This window comes from Protopterus annectens, chromosome 10.part0 (genome assembly GCF_019279795.1).
Source record: "Protopterus annectens isolate FY-2018-M chromosome 10.part0, PAN1.0, whole genome shotgun sequence".
Lineage (NCBI taxonomy): Eukaryota > Metazoa > Chordata > Ceratodontiformes > Protopteridae > Protopterus > Protopterus annectens.
Window position 1 is genome coordinate 651,430,083 of NC_056744.1, and position 17,514 is coordinate 651,447,596.

General features: G+C 41.3%; 1 protein-coding gene across 1 annotated transcript in view; it reads right to left on the bottom strand.

Annotated features, from left to right (window-relative positions):
• Nucleotides 1-268: 268 nt before the first annotated feature.
• Nucleotides 269-17,514, bottom strand: part of DHCR24 (24-dehydrocholesterol reductase) — a 169,318-nt gene continuing 152,072 nt past the window's right edge. The window contains exon 9 of the mRNA XM_044085501.1: nucleotides 269-743. Within this exon, the coding sequence (XP_043941436.1) occupies nucleotides 590-743 (154 nt within the window). The 3' untranslated portion in view covers nucleotides 269-589. The remainder of the gene's footprint in view (nucleotides 744-17,514) is intronic.

Here is a 17,514-nt window from a genome sequence, read left to right on the forward strand (position 1 = left end):
TACACCTATGAATCTTTTGAATCTTAAAATATCCAAAATTGAAATGTGACAGTGTTGTCAGTACTGTAAGACAACTCACATTCTGGGTTTTCTATTACCATCAGAGTTCAGTGATCTAGAAACATCACCTTCACAACTGTGCACTTCAGGATATTAAATCTCATGTATTGTACCCAATATTCACTTATCAATTCATTACTAGTAAATCTGTTTTTTAGTTACTATACATGTTGTAGTGACAGATCTTTTATGAACAATAACAGAACTGTATTTTTGTACTACTTTCATTTTAATACAATGTTATCTTTCATTTTTAAAAATAAAACACAGAAACAAAACATTCAATAGGAAAGACCCATACATGTCCTGTAAAGTATTGCAGTATGATGTCGCTCTCTCCAATTCTTCATATATAATTAGTGCTAGAATCAACAAGTACATTCACTTCTGCAGGCCACCAGCAGAATAAAGTCAATCAGACTGCACCAGCCTGCAAAAAACAGCAGGTCCTTCTAGTCTTAACTTCTAGAAGACCAAAGGCAGAGTTAATGGTTAATCCAGATAAGCACTACCGCAGTCTTTGTTGGTATTAATGTCTAGCTGCTTTACAGACTTTATCATATACTTCTGGAAAGGCACCTCTGCAATTTAGTTCATCTCTTAACTTGTGGTATAGAGCACCATCGAACATTTCCCAGAACTCTTCTCTGGTCATATAGCAATCTGCATAAAGCATCTGGAAACTAAAAAGAAAAAAAAAAGAGTTACTGTAATCTGTGTTTTATTACACTGCAGAGCTATAAAAAAAGATATGTTTCATATTAAAATTAGTTTTTAAAAACTCACAGTTCAACAGTACCTATGATTCACTCATCACTACATTACAACACTATACACACTTTCTTTCCTGCTCCCAGTTTCAAATACACAAGAAAAAAGCATACGATGAACAACACGGGAAAAAGGGACCAACAGCTGTCATCAGAGTTTCAAGCAGCTTCATGGAAAGGACAGCTTTGTATTGGGCTCCAAAAGCTGATCACAATCACTGATGTAGGACTACTGAGAGAAACAATAGGCAATCAACAAAGGGAAGTGAGTATGCCGGAAGACATTATCCAGGCTCTGGAAGAAGATCATAACAGCACTGAAAACAGAAGTGCAGTAACACAGTAAAAAGCTGACAGAAATAGAAAAAAGCTATTATGGCAAACAGGAAAATTGGATGACTAAGGAAACAAGTTTAGAAGAAACAGCATAATGGTTAACACGGATAACAGAACAAATCCTGGATACAGAAGTGGAAAGAATGCTACTGGAATTGCTGGAAACAAGACTATCACTTCAGCGTGTGGATGTGCTCTGCTGAATAAATGGTTTGCTGTGAAACATTACATTTGGTGGTTACCTTTGTACCAGGCTGACCAGCTGAATTCTCCATTTGTGGTTATCAGTGTTTTGAAATCCTGTGGCCATATTTTTCTTTTGTGAATACAAGACTTCACTTACCTAGATTACAGGAAATTACAATAGATAGAATTCACAGATCTGGCAGAATAGGAGGTGCGAGATGAGTACAGAAGAAATGTGCATCATTCTTACATGTGGGTTCGGAACCAATCCTTGGCTCCAACTCAGCCAATTACAAAGCTCGAAGTCTCTAAGTTGGCGTGTGGCAAGGTAGTTATCCCATAATGCAGTGGTATCAATCCTCAGATCTTGTTTGCTGCTAACTATAATAGAAAATAGTTATACTGTACCCTCAGGTAAAGGGGAAACAATAGTGAAAGGTCTCCAACATAAGGAAGGAGCAAAATTATCCTAACAGGTCCACTAGGACTATATGGATGGGGGTAGGTGGGTGGGTTTGTAAGAATGAAGGGAGAGATGCACTACAAACATAGAACGTTATGGTGAGTACATAACTTCTTTATGTTATTTAGTCCTATCTTGCCTTCATTCCTACATGTGGGACAGCGTCCCTAGCACATTTTTCTCGGGTTGCTCACGAGAATACACTCTTGAGCACCGTGGAAACAAAGGAAGCTCATCCCTGGAGGCCAAGTCAACTTTGCAATGAGGAATAAAAGTATGTGGGCTTTCCCAAGTTGTGGCTGCACAAATACTGTACATTTTAATCCTGGCTTGAAAGGCAGTTGATGTTGCTACTGATGTGGTTGAGTGACGTCTAACTTTGAAGGGAAGTTCCTTGTTATCGGAAGAGTATATAAAAATTATACAGTTAAAAAGCCAGTTAGATAATGTGATTTTAGAGGCTGGCATACCCTTTCCTGCCTCCGAAAAGGATATGAATAACTGGTCTGACTTCCTGAATTCTTTAGTTCTGTGGAGGTAGAACCTCAGTTGCCTATGTACATCAAGTTGGTGAAGTCTGTATTCTGCCTTGTTGGTATGGTTAGGGAAAAATACTGGAAGTTCAATAGTTTTGTTAATATTGGATTGGAAGCAAATTTTAGGATCACAGGAAGGGTTAGTTCAAAGAGAAACCCTGTCTTTATGGAAGATGAAATAAGCAGGCTTGACTGAAATCGCTTGTAGCTCTGAAACTCTTCTAGCTGAGGTTAGGCTACCAGAAGAATCATTTTCCAAGAGAGAAATTTTAAATTGCAATTGGATGAAGGTTCAAAGGGTGGTGAGGTTAAGTGCGAAAGGACAAAATTTAAATCCGAAGGAGGGACAGGTTCTTTAAATGGAGGTCTCAGTAAGGAAGTGCCTTTCAAAAAGGCTTTACACAGTCTATGTGCCATCAAGTTAGGCATATGCTGTCCTAACTGAAAGTTGGAGATAGCTGCTAGCTGAACTTTAATTGTGGCAGCGGCTGAGCTTTGTTGGAAGAGTTCTGAAAGGAAGTCTAAAATTGAGGAAACTGAGGCAGTGAAGGGGTCTATGTTTCTGGCCTGCGCCCAAAAAGAAAATCTTTTCCATTTACTAGCATATAGTTTTCTGGTAGAAAGCTTATGAGAGGATATCAAGATATGTTTTACTGCTGGAATGAAATCCTGAAGCCTGACTAACGTTGGAAGTGGAGCAGCCAAGCTGGGAAGTTGAGTGTGTGTGGAGAGAGGGATGGAACGTTCCTGGCATATGTGTCAGCAGGTCTGAAACTGGGTCCAGAATCCATGGATCCTCCAGTAGATGAGGCCTGATAAAGGGAAACCAAATCTGACGAGGCCAGTATGGAGCAATGAGAATCATCTTGCTGCCCAAGGATTTTGCTTTCTGAATGACTTTTGATATGAAGGGAAACTGGGGAAAAGCATAAAGAAGTCCCGAGGGCCAATTGTGAACAAGTGCGTCTCTCGGTGTCTCCCTTGGAGGGAGGAATCAGGGCAAAGTAGCTGCTGCATTTGGCGTTCATAGGGGTGGCAAAAAGATCACAGCAAGGCTGGCCTCATTTGCGGAAGATCTCTTCCGCTACGTTCTGATTCAGAGACCACACATGAGGCATCAAAATTGCCCTGCTGAGCTTGTCGGCTATCACACTGGACTTTCCCGAGATGTGCATTGTGACTAGAAAGCATTGGGAAGATATTGCCCACTGCCAAACCCTCAGAGCCTCTTGACAAAGTGGATATGGTCTGGTTCCTCCTTATTTGTTTATATACCATACCACTGACATATTGTCTGACTGGATTGCAGTCACCCTAGAGGTAGAGAGTTGTGGAGTGCTTGCAACGCCAGAAGCACTGCTCTCATTTCTAGAACACTGACGTGCAAATGGGCCTCTTGTTCCAGCCATATGCCTTGGACTGTCTTTCCCAGGTAATGCCCCCCACCCTATCTGGGAAACATCCGTGGTCACAGTAACATGTGGGACGAATGGTCCCCCGATGGTTAACTCATTGGACTGAATCCACCAACGAAGATCCTTCTTGCAAGTTTCTGTTACTATGATTGGGTGAGACACAGGATGTTCCTGAAGTGACCACTGGGAGAAGAGTGACTACTGTAGGATTCTCATATGCATCCTGGCTAATGGAACAAGGGTTATGGTTGACGCCATTGTTCCCTGTAGTTTGAGCACTATCTTTGCTTTGACCTTGTATTTGGGAAGAAGAAGCAGTATCTATTGTTTGAGATTTGCAATTCTGTAGGTGGGAAGGTGTGCCATCATTGAAACGGTGTTTATTACTGCACCTATAAAAGTAACATGTTGACAGGGCAACAAGACAGAGTTTTGCAAATTTATTGTAATGCCTAGCTGAGCACAAACTTGTAGAGTCATGTCTCTGGCCTGTTGAAGTAGATGCTTGGTGGTGGCAGTTAGGAGAAAGTCGTCCAGGTATGGAAACACACGGAATCCAAGATGTCTCAAATGAACCATTACGACAGCAATGCATTTGGTAAACACTCTGGGGGCTGTAGTGAGACCAAAGGGCAGAGCACGAAACTGGTAGTGACTGGCTCCCAGCCAGAAGCGTAAGTGACTCCTCGATGCTCTGTCAATTTTTATGTAGTAGTACGCATCTTGGAGGTCTATCGAGCGCATCCAATTGTCTTTCACTAAAAGGGGGAGTAGAGACTGCAGTGTCACCATTCGTTACTTGGACTTCTTTACTGATTAGTTTAGTTTGCTGAGATCCAATATGGGCCTCCAGTCCCCTGTTCTTTTTGGCATTAAAAAGAATCTCAAGTAAGTTCCGAATCCTATCTGGTCTGCAGGGACAGTTTGGATGACTCTTGTTTAGCAACTTTTGAATCTCTGCAGTTGCTTGATCCCTGTGATTGGGTGGAACATCCGGGATTTTCCTGGTTTGAGGAGGGGGGTAGGAGAAGGGTATGGAGTATCCTCTGGATATTATGTTTTGTACTCACTTGTCTTTTGTGATATTGTGCCATGTTTCTAAGTACAAAAATAAATGTCCCCTGACTGGCTCCAGAGTAGCACTGATAGGGACGTCCGCAAAAGGAATCATGGTCACCCTGGTTCCGCGGACCCCACTGCCTCTAGGACGGCATCTTCCATTATTTCCTCCCCCTCTTCCCCTGGGGAAGTAATCACCTTGTGCTTCTGGGAAAAATCTCTGGGATTTCTTGAACCACATCTTCCTGCCTTTCTGCCCTTTAGGATAGGGTCTTGAAGGGATGGAAAAACGTACTCCAACTTCAGAGAGAGTTTTCCCTTCCTGCTCACATCTGGTGAGTGTATCCTTAACTTTTGGTCCAAACAGTGAGGAACCATCAAAAGGGACATTTGTGAAGGTAGGCTTAAATGGTTCCACAAAGTTACACAAGCGCATCCAGGAGTGTCTCCTCAGGGAAACACCTGAACCTGCTGCCCTACTCGCTCCATCTGCTGCGCATGATATCAGCTTCATAGAGGAGTTCACAATGGAGTTTAAGGTGGATAATGGAGTGGTAACCTTTTCTGGTACCCCCTCAGTTGAAGTACATTGTAGAGTATCTCCTAGTTCCTTCAGGTGATCTTTCTGAAGCCTTGTAAAATGGGTAAGATAATTCAGCCATCTAAGGGTAAAAGCTGCTGAAGAAAAAACACACTTCCCATATATGTCCATTGTTCAAGACTCCTTATTCGGCGAATGGACAGATGAGGATGTCTCTGCAAGCTCCTTGCTGGTGGTTGCTGCCATCACCATAGCATCTACCGGCACACCTTTTGTCAAGAAATCCTTTTCCTTGGGGGCTGAGAGAAATTTGTTTGGCCTCCTAGGGACTGGCTCCATGGCGTCAGGGGATTTCCATGCCTTTTGACTGACCAAGTCCATGAGCTCGTCAAAAGGCGGAGACACCCAAGAGGCTGAAGGTTGAGATCCGAAAGCCTTCGGGTACACCGACTCCTCATCAGAAGGGGTGATGGTAGGCCAGCCGCCTCTCTGTTTTAGGATCTCAAGGATTTCTACAAAGGAGATATCATCAGAGGACGACCGGGGGACCATTTTGACTCCTCGAGGTCAGTGTCAGAAGAGACAGACTCATCAGGGCAGTCTACATGCTTCCTCTTGCATGTTTTCTTCCATGGAGGTTCCACAGAAGGGTATTCTGCGGAGGTCTCGGAAAAATGGGGACCACCCAGAGAGTGTCCCTGAGGCTGCGGATCCCTACTGTCCTGTGGAGAGGGTGGTGTCAAGACAGAGGCCGGTGCTTTTGGGGGAAGAACATCAGCATCCTTGCTTAGAGCTGTAGATTTGGCCAGCACATTCCTTATCAGCTCGAAGGCCGACTCCAAGGACACAACTGGTTCTGAAGAAGTAACCTTTTCTGGTACCCCCTCAGTTGAAGTACATTGTAGAGTATCTCCTAGTTCCTTCAGGAGATCTCTCTGAAGCCTTGTAAAATGGGTAAGATAATTCAGCGATCTAAGGGTAAAAGCTGCTGAAGAAAAAACACACTTCCCATATGTGTTCATTGTTCGAGACTCCTTATTTGGCGGATGGACAGATGAGGATGTTTCTGCAAGCTCCTTGTTGGTGGTTGCTGCCATCACCATAGCATCTACCGGCACACCTTTTGTCAAGAAATCCTTTCCCTTGGGGGCTTAGAGAAATTTGTTTGGCCCCCTAGGGACTGGCTCCATGGTGTCAGGGGATTCCCACGCCTTTTGATTGACCAAGTCCATGAGCTCGTCAAAAGGTGGAGACACCCAAGAGGCTGAAGGTTGAGATCCGAAAGCCTTCAGGTACACTGACTCCTCATCAGAAGGGGTGATGGTAGGCCAGCCACCTCTCTGTTTTAGGATCTCAAGGATTTCTACAAAGGAGATATCATCAGAGGATGACCGGGGGGACCATTTTGATTCCTCGAGGTCAGTGTCAGAAGAGACAGACTCATCAGGGCAGTCTACATGCTTCCTCTTGCATGTTTTCTTCCATGGAGGCTCCTCAGCAGGGTATTTTGTGGTGGTCTCAGAAGAATGGGGACCACCCAGAGAGTGTCTCTGAGTTTGCGAATCCCTACTGTCCTGTGGATAGGGTGGTGTCAAGACAGAGGCCGGTGGTTTTGGGGGAAGAACATCAGCATCCTTGCGCAGAGCTGTAGATTTGGCCAGCACACTCCTTATCAGCTCAAAGGCTGACTCCAAGGACACAACTGGTTCTGAAGAAGCAAAGGTAGCCCCCGGTTCCAGGGAGATCGTCTCCGACACCAACGTAGGAGCTGTGCTCAGGCAAGCTGATGCACTGAGAGGTAGACTTGGAACCAAACAGGCTTGGGTCCAAGAATCCCCCTCAGTGGCAACTGGTGAACTTTGGCTCCTAGACGCTATGGACAGCACCGAGAATGTCTGAGCAGATATTGGTTCCAAAAAGCCACTTGGAGTGCCAGAGAGAAGGTTCTACTGCAAGCGGTACTGAATATTCTGGCTCTGATAAATCGGAATGGCTCAGAGGAGGAACAGTAGTGGTTGACAAGGACTTGGGTGACTCCAAGGCCAGTTGGGCAGCAGCCAAGAGCAAATTTGCCAGCACCGGCACCTTCAAGAGTCTGCGCACCACCCTCTCCATGTCTTCATCTGATAGGCTCCTAGAGGACCTGGAAGAAAGGGTTGGAGAGTGAGATCTCTGAAAAATATGTGATCTCAGTGCAGGGGAGACCGATGGGATATCTGTTGACCGGCTTTGAGCTACAGAAACCTTTTTCGCCTCCGAAGTACTTGGGGCCGATACAGGCATATCAATCATAACAACCTTAATCAGTTCTGAAGGCAGTGGAGTCAATGAGGCGAGAGCCTTGTTGGTTTTTGAAGTTTTTTCAGGAGGTCCAGATTTCTCGAAAGACACTGGAGAAGGCCTTTTCACAGTCTTTTCTTTCCTGCTAGAAGGAGATCTTGTAGATTGTGAGGAGGAAGAACTACCCAAATCCTCCTTGGTTTTAGGAGACCTTTCAATATCAACTTGTTTTTCCTTTCTTGAAGGACTCTCGAACTAAAGGAATGACAAAAAGTACAAGTCTCCTGCAAGTGAATGGCCCCCAAAACAGTATGCACATATACTATGCCCATCTGTTATGGACATTTTCTGCATGCATTTTTGGCATTTTTTAAAAATTATTTATTTTTTATGGTCCTTTTCTTTAGATTCTTTAGATATAACTGCTGGAAAAACAATGCTAAGGGACAAAGAAGAGATTAATTAAGTCCTCTAACTAAAACGGAGCTTAGCTATTGGGGGGAAAGAACAAGCAGACCACAGGAAAATCAAAGAGAGGACTAGGTCCTGTAACTTACATGGCCTAGCCCTGCTCAAAGAAGGGAACACAGCACACAATAAAGGCAAGGTGAGATTAACAGAGGACTAGGTCCTCTAACTTAAATGGGCCTAGCCCTGTAGAACGGAAAGGAAATATCAACGGAAGGAGAACGGCAATATTAAGACAGGACTAGGTCCTCTAACTTAAAAGGGCCTAGCCCTTGAACAAAATGCTTCACTAAGATAAGCCTAAGGAAAAGACAACTCACAAGGCAATAGGTTAAATAGCAACACAACTGACTAAATAAAGTCCTGTAATTCAAACACACACTATAAAACTTGTAACGAGCCAACAAGGACTCAATAGCAAATACAAAATATAGATAATCTAACTACCACTACAGGATACCATCAAGAGGCCTGCGGAAAAACATCGGCCAAACCGTTGACAAATCAGCGACAACAATTTAACAATAAACTAGTGTCTAACTAACAGTAATGCTGCCTGTTTTCTAAATAACAGTATTCTATCTATTAACTAACTACTAAGAGAAAACAGTCTGCAAATATGAAAAATGTAGAAAAATATTTAAATTTAGCCACGGCCAAGAAGAGCACTCAAGAACTCGTAAAGCGGCAAACTAGATCTGAGGACTGATACCACTGCATTATGGGATACCTACCTTGCCACGAGCCAACTTAGAGACTTCCAGCTTTGTAATCGGCCATGTTGGAGCCAAGGATCGGCTCTGAACCCACATGTAAGAATGAAGGCGAGATAGGACTACATACCATCGTAAGACATTACAACAGGACAGGCGAGAAGACAGTACACTTATGTTGATACCTGTTAATGGTATGTTTGTAAAAACTGGTAGAGGATTATTCTGACTCACTGCAAAACTAAAAAAAAAACATGGTTGAAATTGGGACCCACTGAAAGGTCAGGGAATTCCTGCATGGATTAACTACCCCACAATCTTGGGAGGGAAACAAACACTGGTTCCACACACTGGGAGAACCACAAGCTTTTGTTACACAGACTGTGTAGACTGGATGCTGGAACAACAGGCACATATAGACACACACACACACACACACACACACACACACACACACACACACACACACACACACACACACACACAATAAATGTAGCTATTCCCACCATAAATGGACTAGTACACACATTTACAAAAGGCCACCGTGGAAGAAGAATTACAAGGGTGAAGGACAACATCTGATGTAGCTGCATCCATAAGAAAAAGGACTAAAAAGGAAGCAAGCAAATCCAGAGTGACACTGACAAACTAAATGGGGAGGACAAGAGACTGGGCAAAGCAGGCTACAGAAATGAAGGAAAGAAGAAGAAGTAGAACTTCTGAAGTTGATGTGCCCATTGGAAAAAGGACTAAATGAAAAGTTATTTAAAATGAATGAATGAATGTCAGTCTTGTTTTACTTACTGATACAATCGACTGCAGCTTCTGTGTTTGTGCCTAATTAAATGCAGATGCTTGTCAGATGTACTAAATGCTTCAGTGCCTTGTAAAAACATTAGTGCACATAAACTTTGCAAACCATCTTAGCAGTATATTATTAACTTTCCTGCGCAAAACTACTGAAGTAACTTGTCTGTATAACAGACAACACATACAACAATGTACAGTTTACAGCTTTAATGTCTTCAAGTTTGCTTCTCATACAGCATGAAAGATGTTCTCCAGTGCTCAGATTAACAAGAAATCAGATCACATCTTACATGTATACATTCTTATGAAAGTAGTCTTTTGGGAACTCTCAAAGTCATTACGTTGGTATTTTCTGATGTCATACAATTTGTTTATTAAATTTTCAGGGAGTCTTTCTTGTTTGAGAATGTTTTTGCATGAAAACAGTCTTTCGATACTCCCTGCATTGATATCATGCAGTCTGTTAATAAGCTCCTTTGTGGTCTGTTTCAAGGTTAATTATGTAACAATTAAGGAAGTCTGTTCTTGCCTCCAACCTGGTTCCTTCCTTGCACCTGCGTCTCAGGAATTCCTTATCTGTAATCCTTGAAGTTTGCATTACACATTGAACATTCAGCTAAATGTATTATCACCATGTTTCTCAAGCTGTACTAGACCCTCATGTTACATTTACAAATGAATGCTGCTAGCAGAGAACAGTTTAACCCATATATATATATATATATATATATATATATATATATATATATATATATAGATATAGATATAGATATACATATATATATATATATATATATATATATATATAGCTATATATATATATATATATATATATATATATATATATACACGCACACACGCACACACACACACACACACACACACGCAAACAGAAATGTATGCATCTAACTGACTATATTATCCTACATATATTCTAGCAACAGAAGTGTATATGCAACTAAGTAGCAAACAGAAGTACATGCATTTATAAATCTGTATATATATATATATATATATATATATATATATATATATATATATATACATATATATTTTATCTCTAAATATATCTCTAACAGTTCCCTGTTTTGTTTTAAAAATACAAATGTATGTACTTTTTAATAAAGTCATATTTTTTTTATTGCTGTTAAAGAAAACACACATTGAAAAACAAAACCTTTAGTTTTCTCTTAATACAGCAAGTTAACACAGGTTTATATTGCCAACACAATGATAACAAGCATTACTATTATTTAACAACTTTTTCCTTTTCAGGACCATCCTGTGAAAATGTTTTACCAGTTATGAGCTGTATCTTGCAGTTGTTGAATATGACTCTATACAGTGATGCTTTATACAGTGATTTACTGACAATGCTTGTTACTGCAAAGGCACTACAGCCTTGTTTTTTGAATAAACACGTGTTATAAATGTTAAGCTTTGATTTGTTACCATGCATACAAATGAACTGAGGAGCAATTTCTGTGACAAGTTTAAAACTTGACGGCAAAACTGTCCATTCACATAGATAGAAAACATGGTTTATACACTGAAGAATGCTGTTTACATATTAAAGCATTTACTGTACAGCATACGCTTACGTCTATAGAATGTTTTTGTATTTGTACATACATGGGCTGTAATGTACACTCAGTCCAGTTTATAAACTTAGTATTAAACTGCTAATTAAACATTACTGAAACATTAAAATATATTTTTGGTATTTTTGTTTTACTACCGTACATGTTGATGGTGCCCTAATCACTTGATGACAATAAAAGACATGGCTGCTTTTTAATAATTACTGCATTATTGAGACCAATATATTTTTTCTTGTATTGCAGTATTGTTTATTTGCTTTATGCTGTGAGAACTGAATGTATGCCTGCCCTTTGGCTGTTACCCAGACTGTGACACTTTGGGCTAACAGATTTATTAACAAACTGTGGACCATTGTCTGATATGATCATTTTTGGCCAATTTTAATGACAGAAATTATTTTTATAAGGCTTTTGCTGTTGCCTTTGCTGTTATAGTTTTACGAGTAGGTATTTGTACCCTCCCTTTGTTGTCGGCAAGGGACCTGCATAATTTATTTGAACTGCATACCATGGCCCATTTACTGGCTGTACTTGGAGTAACTGAGGCTTTTTTTACCTTTAGTATTTACTGGCAAATAGATTACTAATGACAGGCATGTACAATTGTGACGTTTTATTACAATTACCAAATAGGGTTTCTGTAGACTCTCTTGCTTTTTACTTAGTGTTGCAAGTGAACACTTAGCAATTATATTTTGATAACAATAATATTTTCTTGTTTTTGACTTTGTAAATTTCAGTACCAGTAACAGTTTATTTCCCCAACATTTCTTATAAAGACACATTTCAGCCTGGGAAGATTCAAGCTCGCATAATGACTGTCAATCTTGTTTTGCTTACTGATACAGCCGACTGCAGCTTCTACACTGGTGCCTAGTAAATTCAGATGTTTGTCAGATGTACTAAATGCTTCAGTGCCTTGTAAAAACAAAGTCTGGTTAGTGCATATAAACTTTGCAAATTATAACCTTCTTAGCAGTATATTATTAACTTTGTTGCCCAGAACTACTTAAGTAACTTGTCTATATAACAGACAACACATACAACACTACAGTTTACAGCTTTAATGTCTTCAAGTTTGCTTCTCATGCAGCATAAAAGATGTTCGCCAGTGCTCAGATTAACAAGCAATCAGATCACATCTCACATATATACAGTAGCATTGTTGCCTCACAGAAAGAGGTTCTCCCGTTCGATTCTCAGCTAGTGCGCGGGGAGTGCCTTCTGTGTGGAGTCTGCATGTCCTCCCCGCAGTAGAGTGGCATTCTGAAAGACATGCGTGAATGGGAGTGCCTTCGTTGAAGGTTGGGTGTTGAACTAGCAACTCGGCACCGTGAAAATCTACTGCCAATCATTAGTGGACCGGAGTTCTGCTGTGGTGACCCCTAACCGGGAAAAGCCGAAAGACAACAACAACATGAAAGCAATCTTTTGAAAACTCTCAAAACTCATTACATTGGTATTTTCTGATATCATACAGTCTGTTTATTAAACTTTTAGGGAGTCTTTCCTGTTTGAAAATGTTTTTGTATGAAAACAGTCTTGATACTTCCCGCACTTAATGTCATGCAGTCTAATAAGCTCCTTTGTGTTCTGTTTCAAGGTAAATTATGTAACAGTCTAGGAAGTCTGTTCTTGCCTCCAACCCGGTTCCTTACTTGCACCCGCATCTCAGAAATTCCTTATATGCAATCCTTGAAGCTTGCATTACACACTGAACAGTCAGTTAAATGTCTTATCAGCAGTTTTCTCAAGCTGTACTAGACCCTCATATTACATTTACAGATAAATGCCATTAGCTAAAAACAGTTTAACCCTTTAATATATGTACGCTACCAAACAGAAATGTATGCATCTAACTGATTATATTATCCTACATATATTCTAGCAACAGAAGTGAATATGCATCTAACTAGCAAACAAAAGTACATGCATTTATAAATCTCTAAATATATCTCTAACACTAAACAGGAAGCAAACAAACAAAGGCACACAGAGTAATGCCAACGAGACACTAGGCATAGCAGACTATAGAAATGGAGGAAAGAATAAAACAGACAGAGGAAATATGGGGGGACTGTACAAAAAGATACAGCACAAACAAGAATCTGGTCAAAGCTGAAATCCAGCAGAAGAGGATAGTCCAAAAGCAATCACAGCAAAAGCAGTGATAGAAATATCAGAAGAGGAAGAAGAACATACTGTCAAAGAGGACACTGCATCTGAAGCCTCAGGGCATTCAGGTGCCCTGTGTTGGACCTCTGAGGACCTGAGGAGGCTGCACTTGTCAAAGAAGGGAGGAAAGCGATATGGAGCAGTGACAGAAAAATCAGACCACAAGAGTAGGCCAAGAGGAGGTGAACCATCAAGAACTGCACAGCATGGTCAGGCAGGCAGAGATGAGACAAGAAACGATAGATAATGCAAGGAAAAAATGAGTGGATGTACTGAGCAATTCCCATGGTGTGAAGACATTTGGTCATAGCTGCATACCACAATAATAAAGAGACTAAAAGTCACAAAAGTGACCGATCAAACGGGGATAACCGGATTTTTGAGAATGGGGCACTATTGAAGGATTACAAACAAAATCCTTGAGTCTATATACAGATGGAAAAATGAAACTCACACTGCACACTGTGAAAAGGAAATGGGAACACGCCACTGGTTAACTTTTTTACTAAAAAAATTGCTTATTTAGCATTCTGTCTTACACTGAAGATTTCAGACTTAAAAAATACTTACTACTTACACAAATATATACAAAAGCTTGTATCACTTGACAAAATCACATGATCCATAAATATATTATTTTTTTAAAAATGATTATATCATCTTCTTTTGTTGCATTCCTTTATTAAAGTTGGTTTAACATTAATTATCCCTTCAGTCCAGGAAGTTGACTTACATCTAACTTTATCTGCCATATCAATTCTCTGTATTCTAATTCATCCTCCTTTTTTTGTGCCCCCCCACCACAAAAATAAGAAGTTATGCACTTACCATAACGTTTCATGTTTGTTATCCATCTTGCCTACATTCTTGCTGGTTGGGATCGGTGCCATTCACGGCTCCGACTCAGCCAAATACTAAAGCTCGAGAGCTTCCACTGGCTCAAGGCTAACCCCTACCCATGATGTTCTGGGCCACATCCCCAGATCTTGTTTGCAAGCAAAAGATTCAGACTAACCCAAATAACTACACCAGGAAAAAAAAAAAAAAATATATATATATATATATATATATATATATATATATATACACACACACACACACACACACACACACACACACACACACACACATACACAGATGTTTAGCATGAGACAAAAAACAGAAACTCCAAATCATCATAACTATGTACATAAGTATAGAATTGTCCACCAGTTTGTCCAGGAACACAGGATGGGGGTAGGAGGGTGGGACGAAAGAATGTAGGCGAGATGGACAACAAACATGGAACGTTATGGAAAGTACATAACTTCTTAATGTTATGTTGTCCTATCTCGCCATAATTCTTAATGATTGGGACAGCGTCCCTAGCACCTTTATTCCAAGGTGGCTCAGGAAAAAAGACTCTTCAATACAGACCTGTTCCAGGAGGCCACATCTACTTTGTAATGACTGATAAACGTATGAAGTCTCACCAATGTGGCAGCTGCATAAACAGAATCAACAGGAAGTCTGGCCTGAAAGGCCGAGGATGTGGAGACTGCTCTTGTGGAATGTCCTCTTATATTCCCTGGTATTTATTATTCTTACTGTAAGAGAAGGAAATGCAATCAGTAAGCCATTTTGACAAAGTTACTTTGGAAACTGGCAATCCTTTCTTTTCGTCAGAAAAGCACATAAAAGGCTGGTCGGATTTCCTAAGGTCTTTTGTCCTATGCAGGTAAAAACGTAACTGCCTATGTACATCCAACTGATGCAATTTATACTCTGCCTATTTGCTCTAGTTTGGAAAAAACACCAGCAATTCAATGGACTGGTTTATATTATTCTCTGAACATTCTTTTGGAAGGAACGAGGGATTAGTTCTCAAGGATACCCTATCCTTGTGAAAAATGATATAAGGGGAATGAATAGAAAGAGCTTGTAATTCCGATACCCTTCTGGCAGAGGTTATGGCTACTAAAAAAAATAAGAGTTTTCCACGACAAATACTTCAAATCACAAGATGATGCGAGCACAAACGGTGGCAAAATCAGCGAGATTAGAACAAGATTTAGGTCCCAAGGGACTAGGGGTTCTCTGATTGGGGGTCTGAGTAGGAAAGTACCTTTGAGGAAAGCTTTACATAACCTATGAGACATAATAGGAACTCCCATTTCTCCAGTATGGAAATTAGAAATGGCTGCCAACTGAACTCTGATGGTAGCTGCTGCAGCTCCTTCGTCAAAAAGTTTGGAAAGAAATTCTAGGATTGCAGTAATAGGAGCTGTAAAAGGTTCTATGTTCTGTCCCGCAGCACAGCATGAAAATCTTTTCCACTTACTGGAATACAATCTCCTCGTGGACAGTTTATGGGAAGAGCCGAGAATAATGAGTCACTGTAGGGGAAAAGGAGTAACACCTGACTAAGCGTGGAATTGGAGCAGCCATGCTGTCAACTTGAGAGTTTGGATAGACAGATGGAACTCCCCCGAAGAGTGGGTCAAGAGGTCTGGAATTGGATCCAGAATCCAAGGTTCCTCCAGCAGATGGGTCCAAAGAAAGAGGAACCAAACTTGTCAAGGCCAGGAAGGAGCAATGAGGATCATAGTGCTTTTCAACAAGCTGGCTTTCTGCAGTACTTTGGGAATTAGAGGAAAAGGGGGAAAGGCATAGAGTAGTCCCGGGGGGGCTAATTGTGAACCAGTGCATCCCTTGGTGACTTCCCCGGAGGAGGAATGAGGGCAAAGTAGTTGCTGCATTTGGCATTCATGGAAGTGGCGAAAAGGTCACAGCAAGGCTGGCCCCATTTTTGGAAGACCTTTTCCACAATCTCTGTCTTCAGGGACCACTCGTGAGGCAACAGAATAGCTCTGCTAAGTTTGTCCGCTATGACATTGGATTTCCCCAGGATGTGCGTTGCTATCAGAAAATGTTGAGAAGTGATAGCCCATTGCCAAACTCATTGTACCTCCCGACATAGTGGGTAAGGATTTGGTTCCTCCCTGCTTGTTTATGTACCACACTACTGACATGTCTATCTGAACTGCAATTGTCCCTATCGGTAGGGAGTCCTGAAATGCCTGCAACTCATACAGCACCGCTCTCATCTCCAGAACGTTGATGTGCAAGTGGCTTTCATGTTCTTGTCATAGTCCTTGGACTGTCATCCCCAGATAATGCCCCCCTACCTGATCTGGGAAGCGTCCGTGTTCAGGACTGCATTCGGTTGAGGAAGGACAAAGGCCCGGCCCTGATACAAATGGTCAGCCTGCAGCCACCAAAGGAGATCTTTTTTGCAAATTCCGTGATGATAATTTGATGTGATAGAGGTAGATCTTGCACTGACCACTGAGCAAATAGCAACCACTGCAGAACCCTCATGTGTAGTTGTGCTAGGGGAACTAGAAGAATAGCTGCTGCCATGGTATCCAGAACTTGCAGCACATATCTGGCCTGAACCACCTTCTTTGACATCAAAAATCCTGATTTGCTGATGAAGAGACTGTATTCAGTCTGGGGTAAGTTTTGCAGTCATATTTCTTGAATCCAATTCTGCACCCAAGAAGGTAAAATGCTGAGATGGCGACACGGCAGATTTTTTGAAGTTTACTGTAATGCCTAGTCTGGTGCAAAGTGACATTGTTTCGTCTCTCGTTCGTAGTAGTAGATGCTTGGTGGTGGCGGTGAGGAGCCAGTCGTCTAGGTATAGAAACACATGGAATCCCTGAAGCCTCAAGTGAGCCGTGACCACTGCCATGTATTTGGTGAACACTCTGGGGGCTGTAGTGAGACCAAAGGGCAGTGCTTGAAATTGGTAATGACTCGCTCCAAGCCAAAAGCATGTCTCCTGGATCACCTGTCCATCTTTATATGGTAGTACGCATCCTGGAGATCTACTGAGCACATCCAATTGTCTTTCCCGAGAAATAGGAGTATTGACTGCAGAGTTACCATCTGGAACTTTGACTTCTTCATTGCTTTGTTTAGCTTGCTGAGATCTAGAACGGATCTCCAGTCCCCTGTCTTTTATGGAACTAAAAAGAATCTCAAGTAAGTTCCAGATCCTATTTGGTCTGCGGGGACCTTTTGGATGACTTTTTCTAGCAACAAGAGTATCTCTTG